Source organism: Zosterops lateralis, assembly GCF_965231275.1.
Source record: "Zosterops lateralis genome assembly, chromosome: 3".
Classification (NCBI taxonomy): domain Eukaryota; kingdom Metazoa; phylum Chordata; class Aves; order Passeriformes; family Zosteropidae; genus Zosterops; species Zosterops lateralis.
In genome coordinates, this window is record NC_139764.1 from 74,161,145 (window position 1) to 74,183,553 (window position 22,409).

At 36.7% G+C, this 22,409-nt stretch overlaps 1 protein-coding gene across 3 annotated transcripts in view; it reads right to left on the minus strand.

The window, feature by feature from the left end:
* KLHL32 (kelch like family member 32) overlaps positions 1 to 22,409 on the minus strand; it is a 120,393-nt gene that overhangs the window by 92,231 nt on the left and 5,753 nt on the right. For all 3 annotated transcript variants that reach the window (XR_014589696.1, XR_014589697.1, XM_083858120.1), the window contains exons 2-3: positions 2,715 to 2,797; positions 66 to 246 (exon numbers count right to left, since the gene is read on the minus strand). Coding sequence is in view for 1 of the 3 variants with exons in the window: in XM_083858120.1 (XP_083714246.1) it covers positions 66 to 246; positions 2,715 to 2,737 (204 nt within the window). In the remaining 2 variants the exon portion in view is untranslated. The remainder of the gene's footprint in view (positions 1 to 65; positions 247 to 2,714; positions 2,798 to 22,409) is intronic.

Consider the following 22,409-nt stretch of genomic DNA (forward strand, 5'->3'; position numbering starts at 1 on the left):
ACAATCATCTCCATCCTCCCCAATGATAATTTTTAATAATATTATATAAAAATTTTGGGACTTACTCGGAAGTAGTCACTGCAGGCTGCCAGGACTGCTTTGTGTGCGTGGAATTTCTGCTCTTCCGCAATAAGGGTAATATCACAAAGTATGCCATCACTTCTTTGTTGGTTCAGAGCTGCCAGGACAGCATCGTTGTGGGAACTAGACTGACAGAGCCTCTGACCTGTCAGCATTTCCTGAACACTGAGAGGGGAGAGGGGAAAGATTCTGTCAAAAAAAAAATGTATAAAACAAGTGCATTCTGTCAGAAATACAGAACAACTTTTTCTAAGACAAGATAGTTTGATAATTCTCGGAAAGCAAAAAAGTCATGAACCCTGTCAGGCAAAAATCTTTACACAGCATAGACAGCAGAAGAAAAGCTCAATACAACAAAGCATTATGAAAACTGATTATATACTCAAATTTAAAAACCTCAATGCTTTCATTTCCTGTACCAGAAGTCAGCCAAACTCACAGGATTAATTCAGAATTATTTTAGGATTAAATGAGAACAATAGAGGGCTTAGGTCAATGAACCACCAGAAAACTTTAAGTGGTTCAGACTGAAGCAGTGGTGAAAGGGAGGGTATATGTACATATGCAAGGAGTTCTGCTAAAAACAATGATGCCTCATGGTCTCAGGTGGCCTGTTTAACTCTAATGCTGAGTTACTGAATGTTTTCAGACCACTTCAGGCTATGCATATTTATGAAGTGTTGTGGTGTTTTTTTGATTGTCTGTTTTGTGTTGGGGGAAGGGAGAGGATGTTTGCTCGATTTTAAAATGCCAAGGCCTTCTCTACCTCTGAATATTTCCATGTATGAATATAAGATTTGCATATAATCCAGTCTAGGACTGTCTGATTGCAGCTTCCTTCTTCTGTAGCAAAAGGAAGAAACAAGATAACTGTTGGTGCAAATGGGAACAAATCAAAACATATCAGCAAATCTTCTTTGGTACAAAACAATGCAATTGATTTGAATTCTGTGAGACTACCAATTTATATTGCCAGAGAATCCATATATGTATTTAGAGAAGGTGAATTTACAGACAGTCATCTCAGCATAAATCAAAGTAAAGTTTGGGGTTTTTTAAAGGAGTAAATAACCCATCATCTTTCCAGCACAATCATGTAATTCACTGCATATATGTACTATGCAGCAGCTGTGTGGCTGCTCTACTCTCCTTTCTCTGCCCATCCTACTCCTGCACCTCGGGCACTTGTAAACTACTGCAGACCTGCCTTGCAGATTGTTCTAATCTAACCTGCTCTTTTAGAAAGACAACAACTAAAACATCACTTCTAGAAGAAGGCTGGTCAAAGAGGAATAACACAGGAATAGTGTGTATCTGAATTTTACTGCCTCTCTGACAGTTCAGGTTTCACATATGAACCTGCCCTAAATACATTTCAAAAGGACTCATTCAAATTATTCTTTTTTTCTTCAGCTGTTCTGTTTGTGGAATCCATCTCATATTCTAAATGACAGTTATCAAGAAATCTAACTTGCTAAAACACGAGGATTCTTATTTCTCCTCTGTAATTTCTACAGCAAAGTGACTGAAACTAGTGCAAGTATAATACATTAACAATACCCTGAGATAGTTTCTCTTTACTTCTGTTTTTATTAGCCTCTCTCCCAGTGCTGTAAATCAAGACCTTCATTCCTCTTGGTTTTTTTTCACCATCATCCAGAGGACTATTTCATTCAATAGGGAATATATCTGGGATATTAAACTGAGTTCTATCGTAGCCCATTTTTCAATTCAGTGACGAAAGTGAAAAAATCAATTGCCTGTAATCCTTGTGCTAATAACATGAATGAAAATACATAGAATAATTAAACATAACACGACTGATTATTTGTAGTGATATTGTCAGTTGATAAATTCAATAGCTATAAAAGCAAGCAAGTTCTGATTCTTTTCTACTGTAGAAGCATGGCAGGGAAGGGGGAACAGAACTGGAATGATTAGATGTTCCAGTCATATCAGCAAGTTTTCTGAGCTCCCAGATCAGAGTGTTAAGTACTCTGTAAAACAGAACCTCCAGCATATCACACTACTGCAAAGTTCTGCAGAAAACAAATTCAGTTAATAAATTCTGCAGAGTGTTCTGTTTAAAAGAACCGTTTTCTGCTCCCAGAAAGTAATTAAATTATAAATTACAAATTCTCTGTTGCAACAATGGGTGGAACAAACAAATGAGAAAGGCTACACTGGGAAAAAGAGAGAGGGAAGGCAGAAAGATAATTTGGAGAGATTCTTGGAAGACATTTCACATAACTAGAAAATAATATGTCCTGAACAGTGGAACACTACACAGATCAGAAATTATCACCAGCCACCATTTCAGATGTAAAAATGTAAAATGCCAGTTGCTTCCATAATCAAAAATTCCAAGTATAGAGTCAGGCATAAATAAGATAATGTATGAAGAGACTGTGGGCCTCCAATCAATCCCAGGCACAGTCTTCCTTGCCTGAGATAAGAAGTAACAACAAGGTAATATTTTGTGGACTACAATATGGCTACATATTTAATAATGTGAATTCCTACCTAATGAACAAAACTATGAGTTTTACTTTTTTTTCTACTTTCTTAACTGAATCATTGGTAAACATCTTCCTAAACGTTAATAACTTCCTACACACTACCAAGTACTATACCTCAGGCACCTCTCAGATGGCATCCTTCAGTCTTCTGAATATCAAAACTTATAATCCTCTAGGGAAAGCTGCAAGTGTTCCAGCTAGAAAAAGAGAATGGAGAGAAACATTAAAATTCAAAGTATACACAGCCTCAGCCTTAAAGATCAATACTTTCAGGATGTGCAATTCTAATGCAATTTTCACTGTCTAGATTTGAGTACAGTCTGAAAGTGGCCTTTTTTCTAGTCTTTTTTAGAGATTCACACCCTTCCATCTGAATGTCCTGCCCCTACTGCCCTTGAGGAATGCTTTCCACAAATGCAGGAACACATATAATTTCAAAAAAGGTGAAGAGGAGGGAAGGGAAAGTGAGGAGGGAAGTAACTGTACCAAAAATCCTTCAACATAAAGAGTAAGCCAAAGGCATGTATTAATGTTTGCTTACTTCCCAGAATAGCACACAGTTTTTGTGCTCAATGATCCTAAGGGTCTTCTCCAACCTAAATGCTCATTCTGCCAAATATAAACAGTATAGTACAATCTTTTTTATAAACACAACAGCTCTCTTTTTAAAAGGCAAAATACTAAAGAGACCATATGAAGAAACACAGAACAGCTGAAGTGTCCAAAGATCTAAGTTATTGAAAACAGGGTTGTACAGCAAATTTTTAACTGGTGTAGCAGCCAGCACAGCAGACAAGACATTTCAACTTCATATAAGAATTATGAAGGAAAAAATGGGTTTTAACAGAATAGTCATAAAAGTACACTACTTTGACTGCTTATTTAAACCATGTGTGGACTGTTTAATGTAACTCAGTAACATTGAAGTAATACAATTCAACAAAATCTGAAGAATAAAAAGATTTCCATATTTTTCTCCCTTTTCCAAAAAGACTGCAATTCTGAGGAGATGGGTGAGGTCATAGAGAACCCATGATGACGATTCAATGGGATACTAAGCAAATGGGTACGCAGTGCTTTCCAGTGGTGGCTTCAGAACATTTCATTCTCATCATCAGTGATCACCATTCTAGTTCTACTATGACAATTCACCTTATCCTTCAAGAGACAGAAAAACATAGCATACTAAGCTGATGCTGTCAACTAAGGAAGCAAACACATTTCTGATCAATGTACCTGCTCTGGTATACACCCATACGTCAACACTGACGTCTGCCCTGAGGAAATCCTACACCATCCAGAGACTGGTAGGCAACAAATTCAACCTTTCTCTGAACTTCAAGAGGTCCAAACTCTCTGGCTCACACTCAGAAAAAAACCTCAAACCACAAATAGCAGTGAGAACAAACAGAGGAAGGACAAAGACCTGCTGGCACCAAAAATTAAGGTGTATGCATCAAAGAATTAACAAAATAGTCAAACAGTCCCACACTGCATTCAGTGTTTTTACCCTAACAAATCAATCTTCCTTGAACTATGGCACTCCTCCTTTCTCTTCCAAAGCTCCAGCACTGCATGCCTCACTTACATGTACACAAGAGTAGAGTGTGTGAATCATTTCATCAATACTGCACTGATTTTATTTAGCCACATAGAATTAAGGCAGCTCAATATTTTTAATAATCAGAAATTTGAAAGCATTATTTATCCTTACTGAAAAAAAAAAATTAAGGAGGCACTTCCACCTTTTGCATAGATATGCTGTGCCAGAGCAGTTCTAAAATCATTTGCACCAAGAATTTATTTCTATTTCAGACAGCTGGATACATCTCCATTATATAAACTGTGATTGGTACCTAAGGAAACTCTTTGCACTAGAATGTTTAAGACAAACTATTGTCTTTCTATTTAACTACTTTAGGTAATCAAATAGGTTTAGACGATTAGTTCATAAACTTAAGGATAAGACTTTTGGTTTAAATGGAAAACTTTAAATCCACCTAAATCCTTCTGTTATAGTGAAATACTCCTTAATGCTGGAAATTACAGGAAGAATATAGGCCAGACAGAAAATGCTCATTACATTCTAGGTTTGAGATATTTGCTAAAATTGGCCCAAATAATTTTTTAAAAATAATATATTATTTCACTCTGTGATTTTGTGATGAACACTAATCCCCAATACTATTAGTTGTATTTAGTTATTATTTAGTTGTATTTTATATTATTTAGCTGTATTTTACAACTAAAATTCATTTTCTTACTGCTTCATTAGTTTTTTCACATCCTAGAAAAGGGCTAAAATTAAAAATTGCAAATGAATAAAACTAGTAATGATCCAGCTAGCACTGGAAGAACATAATATTTTGGTAGGGAATGGTGTTCTATTCCTAAAAGGAAAAAAGAAAAACCCTCAACCGTAGTTTCCTATGTAAATGCAGTGTATCTAAGGATTTCAAAGGTAAACAATTCAAAAGAAATCACACTGCCCATGCAAATGATTATTACAAATTAATACATCAAAACAGTGTTTGCTCTGTCTGCCTGGCAAAACATCAGTCTTTCCATATATATTTTTGTCACAGTCTTATGACACAGCAAAGTAAACAGGAGGTTTTTTTGCACTCTCAGGAAATCTTGGGATGAAGTGTGTCACTCTGCCGCATCCATTCCACACTGTTAGGCTATGCTGCTTCTTTAATCTAAATTACCAGTGAGGTTCAGGAATTATTCGTTCAAAGATTACCAAAACAAAACAAGCAAGCAAACAAACAAACACAACAACAACAAAAAACACACACACACACACACAAAAAAAAAAAAAAAAAAAAAAGTATTACTAAAACAAAAATTCTTCCTTTATTTAAATGGGATATAACACTGATTTGGAGACATTAGACCAAGTAGTTTAGTAACCCAAAAGTATTTATTGGAAGAATGCATGTACCCTTTTCCAGAAAAAGGCTCATTCATTTAAATAATCTTGAGGAGCCAATACCACATTCATAGTTTACACTGAACTCATAAGAGGCATTGAAAGAATTTCAGTTACACCTTTCCTCATTCTTTTGGTGGGTTTATTTGGGGGGGGTTATTTGTTTTTCTTGTATCATTAAAAACAAACTGAAGGTGAGAACATATTTCTGATTAGTTCTTGAAAACACATGCCATGAGAATATGGATTAGATTAAGGGGAGAATGAATATGAGTTTCATTTTTGATTCCCAAAATTCACTATGTCCTCCCCCTTGAAGTAACAAGCTTTTTTTTTCTAGTTCACATAACTGATTTTACCGAGTTGCCCAAACCATAGTCCAGATCATCACAAAACTTACTCTGTTGCATAAACAGGCTCTATATTTTATACTGGGTGCCTAAGAAACATTTTTTCCACTCTAATTATGCTTCCTTTGTCTTGAAAACTAGTAAAAAATGTATATTCATAATGGAAATGACAATCTATTAATGATGCCTGAAAACATGCAGGTTTTCTCCATAATCCAAGCTTATATAAAATAATTACCACCTTGGTGGCTTCATCAATAATTTTCCCATTTGCTCTAAGTAAATAAAAACTGAGTTACAATCAACTTCAGTGTGAACTCATTTTCATAACATGATGTAAGCATTATTTTTGTTAGATCAAAAATGAATTTAAAATCCTGATTTTAAATGTGTTCTTAATACAAAAATAGCATTTGACAAAAAGCTTGTACTTTCTCCTTTACTGAGGTAATTACTTCTTAGGCAGGAGTTACTGAACTGTCCCACTCCCATCCCCTGAGCCCCAGCCTAGGTGTAGGGGAAAGCAAGGGTACTGTTACCTATGTAGGAGTCAAAAAAACCCCACTTGACTGCCTCCATGGTTCTAGGTAACACACTGTGCTGTGGTGGGAGAGGTGAGACTCTGCCCTTCTCAGATATTTGGCAAGACTGATCTTTCTCACTTTTTTATTTGTCAAAGTGAAACACAGGCAACTGCCACTTCACAGGGTTCAGCGTAACACAATATTCAAGAGATACTAAAAGATGCTTTTGTAGACAGAAGACATGCTCTCTTGCAAACATGGTCAGGATCAGAACTCCTTTAAAAGAGAGGGTAGAAAATTACAGAGCATTTGGTGCCTTTTATCCCATATAAAGAAAATAGCTTAAGTGTGAAAATTTTGCAACACAAAACTTGAGCTAAATATCTTACAAACCGTTCACTGAGATCCAGGCAGCCAACATACATAAATCTTCACTGCAGCCAGAGGCAATCTCTGCTCTTGTGATGATCCACATTTGGAGGGAGGTGGAAGAGCCAAGAACCCCTGGGGATGTCTTCAAATAGCCACTGCTTCACTCCTCACAACAGCCCCTGCTCCTTCAGAGCCACTCACAGAGTGACAGGAGACTGGCTTGCTTCTCTGGGGAGATCTCTGTTACTCATCTCTCAACCCAGGATGCAGTGAGACTTTGGGAACTATGGAGTCCTTTACACTGGTACCACTTAAGGCAACTTTCACCTGGTTCATCACAAATAAAGTTGCTGATCTTCTGTTTACCATGAAACTTCACAGAATGGCACTGCACTAGTTAAGTACTGCTCTGCCTTTAAAGTCCTGGAGTGTACGAAAAGCCCTTTAATTTCTCCTTTAAATTTTTACTTTGAATTGGGAAAGCCACTCATTCATCTATTACCATATTACTTAACACAATACTTATCAAAAATATATTTGAAATAATTATTTTAACTCATTCAAACCACGTAGCCAAACCCTGAGTACTTAAGTACATATTTTAATCTCATTTCACATAGGTAGCTTTTAGTTACATTCCTAAACTTCATTTCACTTGTCAGTAACCATAAAAAAGCTGTTGATTCATAAAACTTCACATTAAACGTGGGGGGTTTTTTATTTCTCTCAGTACAGATAATGCATCTTTTCAGATAGCAATATTTCATTTAGATATATCTATTAACATTCTTAATTATGACTGTTGTTATGTTGGAAAACAGTAACTCAACATTGTTTACGTTAAATTTGCTGTGTACCAAACTAGCTTACAGAGAAATTTATTAAAATTCACATGCTCAAGAACTGGTTAAAAAGACTAAAAATACTGAATATATAAATAATTTAAAAGATATTTTGCATTTTCAAGGAGTTATCTTTAATTAGTTATCTTCTTTCCCTCAAATCACTCCTTTTCCAAGGAGTGTATTTTAAGTATTGAAAAACACTTCCACTAAACCCACACCACTTCAAGATAGATGCATGGACAAACTGAAGGGAACACAAGCTCTTTTTTGAAAAGAAGTAACATTTTGAACCAACTGGCTGAGTCGAGAAGATAAAGCATTTGTATGCAATAAAATGGTATTTTCACTTTGACAGCTCCAAATATCTGGTTTAAATTTGGCCTTTATTGAAAAAGAAAATATAACATTTAAAAGCTAACAGAAGTACATTATATTCATTTCATTCCAGAATGGCATCAGAGCACATCCTGACAGAGGCTGTCACGATACAGAACTAGACCATTAAGATTTACCCATGGCAATTTTCTGTTCTAGCTTGGATCCTTACTCACAGGAGCTTCTGCTTTTGCCTGTGGTTTTAGTAAGTCAGAATAAATCATCCTTTCAAGCTGTACTTCACCTTCTCTCAAAGTAAGAGTCTCTTCAGAAACAGAACTATGGGTTTACTATTTACAGAAAATAAATGACATTATCTTCTACTTTTTTTAAAAATCACATATCTGCCAAATTAATTTGTCAAAAGGAAAACACTTGGAAACAGATTTAAAGTTTGGCTGCAAACCCACTCTTCTGAGAGTATTAACACACTTTTCCCACATGCCTGGGAGACAACACTTTGTCCTTGTTTCATTAAGATCTTTGAGAATTGAAAGATTTTTCTCATTCCATAAAAAATGTTCAAGAATGTCAAGTGTGAGAAAAACTCTGCCACTGCCCAATGTTGTCAGTGAAACCATCACTCAGCTCAAACACAATTTGCTCAACTAATTTAGTGCCTTAATACAGTTACTTTCAAGAAAAAGCTTTCAAAATACTGAAGAAATCCCTTAGATTTAATGTAAATTACAATATTAAGAAAATAAAAGAATTGAAAACTTGAATTTTTTTTGGAAAACAGAAGTCAGTCAAAACACATCAAGAAAAAATTCAGCAAAATAAATATAAAATAAAACCACAAAAAATTCAAACTGTTACATTCCTGATTAATTACGACCTATTTTCTTGTGAGACTGGAAAGGTCACTGCTATCTTCAGGCCATCAGGTATAGTAAATTAGAATAATGAGGTTTATTTTCTATTACTACTAAATTACCATCTGACTTCACAGAATAATTAAGATCCTAAACACAAAAATATAAAATGAAACTACAGGGTTAAAGGCTGTATGAGTAGAACAACGTCTTTATATCTTTTGTGTGGTGTTATGTCTTCTATATATCTCAATATATCAGCATTTGGAAGATTTTTTATGAATACGCATTCAGATAAATGAAAAGCCAGGTTCATGGTCATCTGTGTAACATAAGACATATTTTACCTAAACAACCACCTGAGAAAGAGGTTGTTGCATTCCAGTGATAAAACCATAGACAATCATGTAACTCAACTGGAAACTACACAGACCGAGTTTGATGATGTTGAAGAGTAGGTTTGCTTCCAGGATGTGTGCACACAGGTTCACATATTTCTTTTGAAAAAAGACAACAGTTTTATACAACTGTAGTATAACAACCACCTCTGTGCACTATCATCTTAGCTTTTCAGAGCACTCACTGTTGCTGTCATTGAAGCTATATACTAATTACTCACCTGTTAAAAGGAGCAGGACATAACTTACAGCAGATTCATTTATCATGCTTGGGAGAAGAACATTACAACTTGATCTTGATCATGGCAGGGGACTGGACTAGACGACTTCAAGGGTCTCTTCCAACCCAAACTATTCTATTTTTCTATGAACTTATTTTCTTATCTGTCTGAAAGTTAGGCAACAAATATGCAAAGCACTCTCAAAATGAAGTATCTAATCCATACATTGAGTTCATGGTTGTTATAAGGGACAAGTCAAAATGTCTCTGGCCAGTTTTAAGGCATTCTGCTTCCAGCATAAACCAAAATCTTTGTTGCTTTGCAAAACTATGCTTTCAAGATTTTTCCTGTAGACCTTATTAAAACAAAATAAAAGGCAGGGCAACTTCAGTAGTTTGCAACTGCATATTATTTTGGAATTTCATTTGCATTTTCGTTGGATTTAAAAAAACCAAGAATACTCTGTTCTTCAAGTCTAAACTTTTGTTTGTTTGTTTGTTTGTTTGTTTGTGTTTTTTGTTTTCTTTGAAAACTTGTCATGTTTGTTGGCAAATCATAGAATGGTTTGAGTTGGAAGAGCCCTTAAAAATCATTAAGTCCCAACCACCTGCCAGGGACAGGGATGCCACTCACTAGGCCAGTTTGCTCAGAGACCCATCCAAACTGGCGCTGAACAGTTCCAGGCATGGGGCAACAAGAACTTCTCTGGGCAATCAATTCCAGTGCTTCACCACTCTCTGAGTAAAGAATTTCTTCCTAACATCTGAACTAAACCTGCTCTCTTGCAGTTTAAAACCTTTTTCCCCTTGTACCTTGTCCTGTCACTACATACTCTTGTAAGAAGCTCCTCTCCCACCGTCTTACAAGCCCCATTTAGGTATTGGAAGGCTGCTAGAAGGTCTCCCTGGAGCTTTGTCTTCTCATTGCTGAACAGCCCCAGCTCTCAGCTTGTCTTCACAGGAAAGGTACTCCATCCATCCTTCTGATCATCTCTGTGGCCTCCTCTGCATCTGCTCTAATAGGTCCACAAATGTGGAAGGCTTCTCTAAATCAGGTCAGAATGTTTTATAATAGAATGCAGCAGAAATTTAACTAGAAAGATCATAATTATTTCTCCTGATAACTCTATAAACAAACATGGAAAGGACAAACAATAGTGAGGTGTGGTCAGAAATGATGTCAAATTCACCAGGGCCTCATAGGCCTTGGATTTTTAACTTTCACAACCATTAAGATGCTTTTATTGAACACAACTATTATTCTTTTCCAGAGTATTAAGAGTCAAAAAAACATAAACATGTTTTTGAGACTACTTGAAATCTGCATATAGACTATTTACACCAGATAAGAATATACAGTACTGTAGTCTACAATCTTGGCAATTGGGCCACAGGAACTTTTCATATCTATTGCTGAGACATAAAAAAACCCACATAAAAATACTAAGAAAAGTGTGAATTCTCAATAGTGTATAGTCTTGCATAACTGAGGTGATCAGTTATGTGCCTACATGGCATTTCCAGTGAGCAAGTATTTACATATTTCAATAAAAACACAGAGAGTTTATACATCTCTATGGGACCTGCAACAGCCCTCTGCAAAATAGCGTTCAAGTTAAAAGTAAAAGGCTGTGACTACCAGCAGTTAAGTAAATATGTACCTTCTAAGAATGGCCTTCAGTAGCCACAGGGTGGCAGAGATATACCTCAATATAACTTGTACCTCCAGGACAGTATTTCAGAGTGGGTTCCTCTCTCCTTACAGTATAATTAGAATAACGTAAAATTCTTGCTCTGTGTCCAGGGGGTGCTTTCAATGCCAGGAATCAGAGGGGAAAAAACAGGTCTGTACATAAAAGTACAACTACACAGCAGTTCTATAAACATCAAAACACTGCAACAGGTTACTGAACTCCAGTTTCTATTTTGAAAAAATACTCAAGTCATAGAGTAACAGATCATTAAAATCCCTATCAATTTTACCCTGTATAGAATCAAAGAATCACATAATGGATTGGGTTAGAAGAGCTCTTAAAGATTATGTAGTTCCAAACTTCCCTCCCATGGGCAGGGTCCACTAGACCAGGTTGCTCCAAGTCCCATTCAACCTGGCCTTGAACATTTTCAGGAATGCAGCATCTACAGCTTCTCTGAGCAACCTGCTCCAGTACCTCTCTGATCTCTGGATGAAGAATTGCTCCTTGGCCTCTAACCTAAACCCTATAAACCATTCCCCTAGTCTCATCATTCCCTGCCCGTGTAAGTCAGTCTCTCTTCTCTTCATAAGGCCCCTTACTCTAAGGCCCCTGTGAGGCCAGGCTCCAAGTTGCTCTCCAGGTTGAATCCCAATTGTCTCAGCCTGTCTCTGCAGGAAAGGTGCTCCAGACCTCTGAGCATCTTTGTGATTCTTCCCTGGACTTTCTAACAAGTCACCATTCCTTGTGTTGAGGTCCCCAGAACTAGACACATAATTGGTTTCTGGACTATTCCTCCACTCTGCAATGTAAGAGAACAAAGACATTTGCAAATACCTTTCTGCTAAGAGAAACAAGCATCACAAGATTTCTGACAGCGTCAAGCAGATTGGGCAGGGTGTCATTCATCCTAATGATGAAATACATTTTGATGAGGCCAAGAGGGAGATGTCAAGTGGGAAAGAAGTAGGAAGAGGAAACAAAAACAACATGGAGGAAGCTGGTGATGAAGACCAGCTACAGTTATTTTCTGTGTTTCTTCTTTTGCAAAGGGGAAGCGGAAACAGTGGAATAGCACACAATACTAAAATCAGATGAGTAGTTGGGAAAATAAATGAGAAAGCATGAATTTTTCTACAGCGCAATCACAGGAAGAGAAGCCAGAGGTCATTAAGGAATGATTCTAATTGCTGGACAAGAAGACTGGATGCTCAGGAGAACAGACTGGGAAAGCACACAGAAGGAAGACAAAGATGCAAGGGCAGGGAAGATCCTGGCCTAAAATGTGTGTGTGACAAAACCATCAGATTTAGAAGAAAGCAATTAAAAGAATAAATGTTTGTTAAAGCCCATTCCATCTAGATTTTAGACTAGAAATCAAGATCACCAAGTTTTGCACCCTTTTTTATGGAGAAACAGCTGTAGAACATTTGCTTTCACTTTCTGCTGACTATAATAGATTATAGTGAATAATTCCTGACAGTTTACTTGATCTTAGTGCTAATGATTCCAATCAAGCTGTTCTTCCATTCAGGTGTTACAACTTTTCAAGATTTTTTTTAGTTTACTTTTGAAAAAGTGTCAAAGGGCTGCAGGCTCATGAAACTAAGAATGTTTAAAAAAGCAAAAAGCTATGATCTCCAATACCAAAACCGAAGTTTCCTACAATCAGTTTACTACAAGAAAAGGCACAGGTATTACTAATTCCATCACTTTTTAAAAAGTGAATGTTTGAACTCCCTTAGGGACTTTTTCTACACTTAAATTGCATCAAAACTTCTAAAAGCCTGGCTAATGCCATTCCAGCATAAACTCTTGTATGACAGGGATGCCTGTATTACTGTTTAGCTTTAAGGTGCTTCAAGTATAAAAGGAATTTCTACATGTAGCTTTTCATAATTGACTTAGAAGTTTAAGCAGGAGTGACAAGACCTGAGGTTAGCTAGAGCTCTGAAGTAAATCCATCTAATTTAGATCTTTTCCTTACAACAAACTCAAATTAATTGAAACATTTCTTTACTGACAAGATATGTTTGATTTAAACATTAAAGAAATCTAGATTGAAAGAGAAAATAAAAACTAATTAGACAACCAGAATAAATAAGACTTACAGACAAATTCTGTTTGTGGGTGAGAAGCAGTGGGAGAGAGTGGAGAAGGTTGCCCATCTCCAAGTTCTATTACACACTGCAATCAAAAAAGCCATAAGCAGTGAAGACTGCATAGTCATGTCTGCTTCTAGCTCTGCACCCTGTTTTACATTCCCTTCTGCAGATTAAAAAAAAAAAAAAAAAAAAAAAAAAAAAAAAAAAAAAAAAAAAAAAAAGCACTTATCTTTTAGGAAAAACAGAGTTTCCATCGTGGACATATTTTTTTACTGTAAGACCATTATTTCTTATGTTCACCACCAGCAACATGTTTACACAGTCACTGCTACCTCTATAACCTTAATGAGCCTAGCTAGACAAATACAAAGATAAGCCTGGTCTGAGATAGGCAAAGTGGCACTGAAGATGTCAGATGGGTTTTTTGCACCCATAGACAAAAATCTGCAGGAGCTTTGCTATACACACAGGACTGTACAAACCATACCTGGACAAGGGAGAAAGCTTTTACCAAACCACCCGAAGGAAAAATGCTCTCAACTCAAGAGGGATCTCAATGGGCAGATTTACTTAGGGAACTGTGGCCTTCTCCCTGCTCCCTGTGAGCACAATCTGCTAGAGTGTGAGCTTTTGGAGCATTAGGACAGTTGGGAATGGCACAGTTCCTACCAGAGGAAGCTGTGGTTCATGTATCTGCTGGGAACACAAGGGAAAACATCAGAACACCTGATCTCTTATGCTGGAAAACAGCTGAATGCCCTGCCCAAGCTGATGATAGAGTTAGCGGATTCTTTTTCTCCAGGGATTTATCCAGAATCTAGATTTCATAGTAGAGTATTTTACTGAAATATGAGATCTCCTTTTTTCTCTCAACACGTTCCATTTCTAATACAGACTTTATTCAATGTTCCAGACCAGCTACCTAGAAAATGTTCTGATGTTGATCACTGTTATTAAAACCCAGTGTCAATATAACAAATAAAAATTCCTCTCAGAGCAGAAGGGACATACCAGGTAGGGAGGGGAGGTGACAAGAAATACAGTCTAAAAACACTCACAGTGAAGATGCATATGATATATTTGTAGTGTGAGTCATAACTTTGACAACATGTCTTGAGAAATTCAGTTTAAGGAAATACTTTCTACCAAAGTAAAATATCACTCTAATTAAGTTCTATCAAACAGGTTAATAGAGAAAAATATAAGTTCTTTCTTGGAAACATCAGATTTGAATGTGCTCTATTCTCTACTTTTCAGAGACAATCTAAGAATTCATAATTTAAAACCTTTGGGTACACACAGATTTAAAGACAGACTCAGATCCATTTTTAGGCAAACCTTGTATCAATACTTTTTAAATAAACAAACAAAAAACATCAAAACCAAGGCTATTAAAAACAAAACAAAAACCCCAAAACAAACAAACAAACACCAAACAAAAAACCCAAACAAACCAGAAGCTAAATTTCAAAAGAAAAGTAAAAAGTGTTTGTTTTTTTTTTTAAACAAACCGCTGTTTGAATTCCCAAGGGCACCTACGAAAGACTGCATAAGGCTACAGTTAGGTGGTTACTTGCAGAAGTGAAGAATTTAAAACTTGTATACTTTTTGATTTTTTTCTATCCGTTAAACTGACATCTTGTTCTTCCCTTTAAATACTTTTGTCCAATTAACTTGTTAAAAACTTCTAAGTGCTACAAATAGCTACTTATAATTCAGGTTAAAACACTGTTTCTTCTGTAATTTAATGAGCATAAAATAACAGACATGGAATTCCTGTTGAACACTAGAAAAAGCTGTCTGCTGTGAGGAATTGTTAAACATCAGAACAGATTGCCCAGAGAGCTTGTGGAGTCTTCATTCTTAGAGATAATCAAAACACCTCTGGACACCATCCTGGACAATCTGATCTAGCTGGCCTGGCTAAAACAGGGGTCTTTGACTAAGTTACGTCAAGAGGTCCTTTCCAACCTGAAATTCTGTCCTTTGTGTGATTCTCAGTGGTACAGCTGAGAAGACTATGAATGTACTGAATGCATGCAAGAGCATATTAGTCCCATATGACCTGTTTATTCCACATTCCAATTTCCTTGAAGACATTTTATCTCATAAAAGGGAAAAGAAGGGGCAAAAGGGGGAAATTCTATCAAAACCATAGCGAATACACATGCCTCTGCATCTCTGTTAGGTGTCCCAGTAGGGCACATTTATGAGTTTCAGTCTTTTCCTTTTATTGGAACCGCCTAGGAATCCTTTTAACTCCTGTCTAGAAATAATACCAATCCAAACCAAATGTACTGTAGCCCTAAACACTTTTTTTGTCATAAGAAAGTAGTTTTATCTTTTTTATTTTCTTTTTTTTTTTTTTAGGATTGGAAAACTTGGTAGCAATGCAAGTGCAACTACCATTCATACAAAGTTTGATGACTATTTCACTTGATAAACAAAAAATAATACTTTGTAAGCAATACATGCATGCACTTAAAAAAAAAAATCCAATTAAAGCGAATTAAGACTTGAATTCAGTTGATAATATACAGAAATTTACTGTCATTTCAGACCCTGTAGAGTATCTAAGCCATCTTCCTGGGGAGATGAGAAAGATGACCTAGGACATGCAGGATCCTTCTGGATCAGTATCCCAAGTGGCACCAGACATTCCTATTCCAGAGAGTAAGTTGAACCCTGAATGACTCCTGACAAAGAGCAAAAGAATTTATTTTCTTTAACTAAGTTTCATTGAGGGTATTTTCAAAGTTTTCCAATAGATGGTCATCAACCAAAAGAAATCCAAGCAATTTAAAGCATCTTGAATAAATTTCCAACAATCACTAAAATTTTTGCTTTAAAATGTAATGCTTCTGATAATCAAAAGTTAAGGCAACAAATTAGAATATATCAGAATTGAGTCACACTAAGAAGCCTTCTTGAAAGATAATTCTGCTAACTATGATGTCTGGGAAAGCCACTGCTTCTAGAGACCACAGTGGACATCTCTATCACAGCTACAGTGCCATGTAGAGAGGAAAATAAAATGAAAGGAAACCATGAATTACCTAAGAGACAACAGTGGCCTATTACTGTTACTACCATATCCCAGAAAACAATGAAGATTTTCCTGGATGTGGTAGCAACAAAACTCTGCAAGAGAGACCTGAAGAGATTTCTTCCTTCAAATCTCTTCTTTATGGACACATGTAAGGCCAAAACAGTCCCTTAAATCCTAAAAATATTATTGAAGTACTCAAAGAAGTCAAAGCTCTAACTAAAATTGAAAGATCCACAATTTTTTTAGAAGAGCACAGAGCTATCAAGCTTGTATTACATAGGTTGGTGGGGGGGTTCACTTCAGTGTTGGCTGGTTTGGGATTTTTTGGTAGTGGAAGAGAACTTTCATCAAACAATTCATTTGACTAGATCTTATGTTATTAATTGCTCTAACTATGCACTTTATCTATCTCCAAGATCTCACATTAGCATTTTTAATTATTTAAAAGACATTAAATATTGCTGGTACCAGCAGGATCAGAGATTAACTTCTTAATAATCATTCTTGTTTGGGAGTAAAGCATTTGATTCCAGCTGCTATGAACTTTTAAACAAGCAAAAGCAACATTAGCTGACATAAAAGGGACAACCAACTCCACAACAGAATAGTGATAAAATTAAATTGCCTATGTCCAACAAAACAATATTATTTTATACTAGACACTTTGCAAAATTTTGAAAAGTTAACTTGCTCTGGAGAAATCTGAATTACTGCATTTTATACTATATTGTAATAATTACTGTATTTAATACTATATTATTCTGACTTATATGCTGTATCAGAACACTTTCACATTACTTTTACTCCAGCTACCTTTTCATTAGTTTAGATTCCCAGCCTCCACATGGAAGCTGTCTAGGTTGCTTTTACATTGGACCATAGCAAATAATAAAATTTCAATACATCGTTGTTAGTACACCTCTGGAAGAATCAACGGGACAGCAAGTTCCCTAAAATCAACAGAATTTCTAAATCAAAACTAGACACAGACTGATTTAGGAAGGAAAATGCTAACTCAGGCTCTAACATGACAGAACAGTTTTGTTGCAATCATAGGTAAGACATGATCAGAAAATAAACACATTTTAAGATGCAAAATAGCCAAAATCAACCAGTCATGGTGGTTTCCTTCCCTGTCACCAAATGTATCTCCTGGAATAAACTGTACCTGAAGTTCTCACCTCAAGAAGAGAATAAAGTTTATAAGGTTGAAGATTACTGAGAGAAGCCTGAAAATATAATCTAACACCAGGCTTATGACTCCTACTGGGCAATGTCTGAATTAATGTGATTACTGATGTCTGGGAACTGACTTTTAGACTTTGAATGCTTGAGAATGACAATGCTGAGATTAAAAGCCATTCAATGATATAACAAGTAGAAGCTATCCATCAGCGTCAAGCTGGGAACAGAGACATGCTGGCCCAAAAACTGCTGACTGGCACAAAGATTGCCTGAGGCACCCACTCATCCCCTCCAATGGCCCAGCCCAAGGATACTGCAGATATATCCAAGGGCTAAGAGGATAATTAAATTGTGTTTGATTTCGCTTTACCAAATGGCACACACAAGAAGCTGGATTTGAATCAGAATTTGCAGGGGACAGACTACTCCTCACCTTGCCAAGGAACTGAGCCATTGTACTGTACATGATCCAGCACTCTAAGCACAAATTCACTGCTTCTTTTCCATCTTTGGACAGTAAGATGCCTAATGCAGCCAAGAACTGTAGGACTACTTCAGCCAGGTTTATTCATTTACCTTAGTTACTCAAACTACAGCCACCCCCATCTAATCAGGAGACAACTGATGTCCAATAAATAATTAAATAGATAAATAAATAAATAAAGCCTGAAAGATCTCTCCCTACCTTGTAAGCACTTTAACTTGTAGATTTGACAGTGTTGCAAGTCACTGAACATATGGAAGCTCTTGCATCACCACTAGCTTGCTCTCAGGCTAACTCTTGGTTATATTTGAAAAAGAAATGCAAGTTTTTACCTCTGTATTTATATCAATTTCAAGATAACCAAATAAGGGCTCTTGCCACCCATTTTCAGGAAAGAAAGGGCACAATCTGCACAGTAGCTAGAGCTAAAAGCTATTCATGAAATTCCTTTAGTTAGTGCTACTGGCAATACAAACATTCTCAAAGATGAATCAAAGTCTGATGCAGCAATACTATTAGGACTCAAGTTTCCCCAACATACTGCTATGTAAGTCTGGTCTTTGAAGTCTATTTCTCACAGAGAGAGAGAATAAAATTTCTAAATCTGGAGTGGAATTTACCGACCTGCAGTTCCCAAGGAATCATCACCTCACCTGCATTCAACATAGCCCAATTCAGAGACCTGCAGACATACATGTAATTTCTCAACACTTTACTCACACAAAATACTACACCACAAATAGTTTTCCCACAGGTTTTGCTAATTTGTTCAGAGCTAAGTGGGCATCTCCACACAGCACAGTCATTTTGTATGCCCTAATGGCAGTTTATGTGGGAAATTTAATCTCTTCTGTGTAATATATTTCTTTTTTCTACCATCACAGTCACAGACATTTGAGCTATTAATACAATTTCCTGCCTACTTGGTTCCAGTGGAACCCTACAACCAAGAGATTCTCTGTGAAGACCCTAAGATTGCTGAAGACACATTTCCACTCCACACAGGGAATAAGTAAGAAAAAAGATCAGCCTTAGCCATCATTTTTATTACCATTTCATCAGCTCCATTTCTAGTCTGAGTCCAGTCTATCTCTTAAGGCTAGAGATTCTTTGGTATATTGCTGTGGTTGCATGAAAACCACAAAAAAAGTTGCAAAAAAGTCAATATGAGTTATCAGCCACTAAGATACTTGGACATTACTCAATCACAAAAACTATATGTCAGTATAAAATAAAAATGGAATATTGATTTGGAGGTTTGGTATCATCTAACAACTACTTTAAAAAAACCCATAAATTGATCCTTCAGTTATGCAACTGGAAATGCTCTATTGCCTACCTATCACTCTATACCATAATAATGGTTAGACTCAAAAAATCCCAAGAACACAAAATAATAAGGAAAATAACTTCCCTCTAGTAGGTAATAATCTCATTAACTACTAGAAGAAGGGCTTTCCTTGTAGTAAAGTTTTGTTACGGGATTTTTTTAAGAATTCATTTCTTTAGCTAATTACAGCATTTTAAGTGACTGCAAGATTGTTAACACTCAGAAACAGGTAGCAAATGTGCTTGGATGAAAATATCTTGGGGAGATACAAAAAGACTCACAGCAGCACTGAATGCAGCTGAAGATTTTCACCCTTCCCTGAGGCTGGAGTTGGTTAAAATAATTTGCCCTTCTTTTCTTTAGATTTTCTAAAGACTGAAAACAGGAGAACATGAAATGTTACTGAAATTTATACCAGGTTCACAAACAATGCTTTTCGGTATTTGAAAATTACTTGCTGCTTTTGTTCACAGTCTCTTCTGCCTTTGCAAACCATGAATAACAGCCCATCTTTTATTTGTTTTCAGTTTCTCACAGAACCAGTTTGTTATGACTGCTCTCTCCTACACAAAAGCTGGTCAGGGTTTCCAAACAGGCTTCTGTTTATTTATGGCAAGCTGCAGTGTAAACATTTGCTTACTACAAATCAGTGCCAGAAATTGCTAAATAAACCCACTGTTTTAACACCTTTTACCCCCAACTATATGAAAGCAAACTAAACACTTACAGTCCACATGCCTTTCTCTAGTCTGCATATATTCATCACAGGTCAAAGCAACTTTCTCTTCTTTCAAGATAGAATGGGTACAAGTTCAGCAGCACTGCTGGCTTCTATACTTCCTTCTTTTGCCTGACCTGGTTTAAGAGTCTAAGAGAGACTTCTGTGGGGCTGCTTTTTAATTTTTAGGGGGAGGTTTTTTATTTTTTCTTAAAGCTCTAAGAGACATGCTGGTGATCCAATCCCCAATACCCCTCCACAAATGGTGATGCCAGCAAAGCATATGAGCAACAAGCTGCAGCAGGAGGGCAGAGGGATCAGAAGTACCTCAAGCCAGTACAGCTGCAGAACATCTTGTGTCAAAACAAGATGCATAAGGTGTCATAAACACATTAGATGGACTTTTCTGATAAAGTCTGGCTCTTCTGACAGTTTTCAAATGTGTGTAACAGAGATAAACAGATGGAAAATAACCTTAGTTGACCACAGATAGAGGTTGGGGTTTTTTTTCCCTTCAAGTAGAAGGTTCTGAATTTACAGCTCAAAATTTTCTTCAATCATTCCCTAGCCCTCCTTAGTCTGAGGACACAACTTTTCTTTACTTGGAGAAAAACTGCTGTTTCAAGCAAAAGAACCTAAAATTTATATATTAAATAATTTTTAATATCTAGTCTTTAATAAAGAGCAGATGTTGAATTAGAAAAAGAATGGACAAGAGTTTAGACTTACATGCTTTCCTCAGGTCTAAGCAAAAGAAACACTTCTGTTTGCACTTTTTTTTTCCTCCCACAGACTAAATCAACCGACTCAGAAAAAAAAAAAAACAAACAAAACAAAAAAATAACAACAACAAAGTCTGAAAACCCCAAACAAACAACAAAACCTCGCCCTTCTCTCTTACATCTTTAGATCCCTGTAGCGCTATTACCACTTTTTTTTTTCCTTTTAGGTGTTCAGGACTTGATCTGGTGTGCTATGGGCTACTTGGTGATCACACAGTAATCTCCTCTGGGCCAAAGAATGAATATATAAGGAACTAAAGACACAGCCTACAAAAATTCAACTCCTTGTTGAATTTTCAACATTCAAAGTACACAAGCCAGTGACAGGACAAAATGTAGAAACATAATGTGTAATTCACAGAATCAACCTATGACACTGAAGATGCTTTGACGCCCCTTCCCCTGTATGCCCCATGCTGTGCCACATATTATTGCCCCAGAGCACAGGTGACACTTCTGTTGCCATTGGTGTCATGGTACAAACCCATACTGACATCCCACAACAGAGCCTACAACCCGACAACATGCACTTGTTCTACTCCTCCAGCTCTGCAGAGAGAGGTGGAAAGCTGGAGGTAGTTATGTCTTAAACGGCTACAAATTACAACTGACAAGGTTCTGCTACTGGAGCCTTAATTCTCTTCACCTACCCAGCAACACCACTAAAAATCAATGCAAGTCTATAGTGCAAGAGTTAGTTTTAATTAGCAAAGACAGTAAATTCAAACAGCCTGCAGCTTTCCAGCCTTTAAGGTAGAGTTGCACTACGGTAGATTGGGAATCCTGGGGAAATGTGAACAGCTGCAAGAAATATAAACTCCACTAATTCTGTGTATGACTTGTTCTCATCTGCTGTCATTTACATCCAAAGATGTGAAGCATGGAATCTGATGTCATTATGCATGATGCACCTGATCAAAAGGTCTTGAAGAAATCGAACAAATCTAATAAAAGAAAAAAACAGGTTAAAAAAGAAGAGAAGAGAAGAGAAGAGAAGAGAAGAGAAGAGAAGAGAAGAGAAGAGAAGAGAAGAGAAGAGAAGAGAAGGCATAATTCAAACCGAATATATACTTGAGTCACATGTGTCCAGGAGAGTTTCCTCCTGTATTAGGTAGCCAGCCCTAGATACCAAAACATTTTGGTGTTTGAATTGCTTTCTAATGCTGAATTCCTACTTCTGTTTCACCTGCATTCATAGTTAACCTCCTAAGTAAGCAGGCAAAACACATCTAGTTCTTCTATTAACATTTCAGCAACACCTAAGTTTCTGCAATTCTGTGAGTGTGTTTGGAGGATGGAGCCATATACACGAAATGGAAATGGACAAGTCTTCACTTGCATTGCCATAATTCCATTTCCTACACACCTTCCCTACAAGCAAATACAGCATTTATATGCAAAAGTCACCACAGACCACAAGAAATCCCCAGTGTACTTTAAAGTAACCTCACCAAGGATGGGAAGCCCAGTGCAGCAGGGGCATGGCAGACTTTCCAGTGCACTCTGCAGTGCTGATGCACTAAGACCCTGCCTGAAAGGAGCTCTGGTGCTCCCTTCCTGTTTGTCTGTCTGAGTTTTCTACAGAAATAGAAAAAGAAAAATGAAAAAAATGAAGTTCAGCTAAGGAA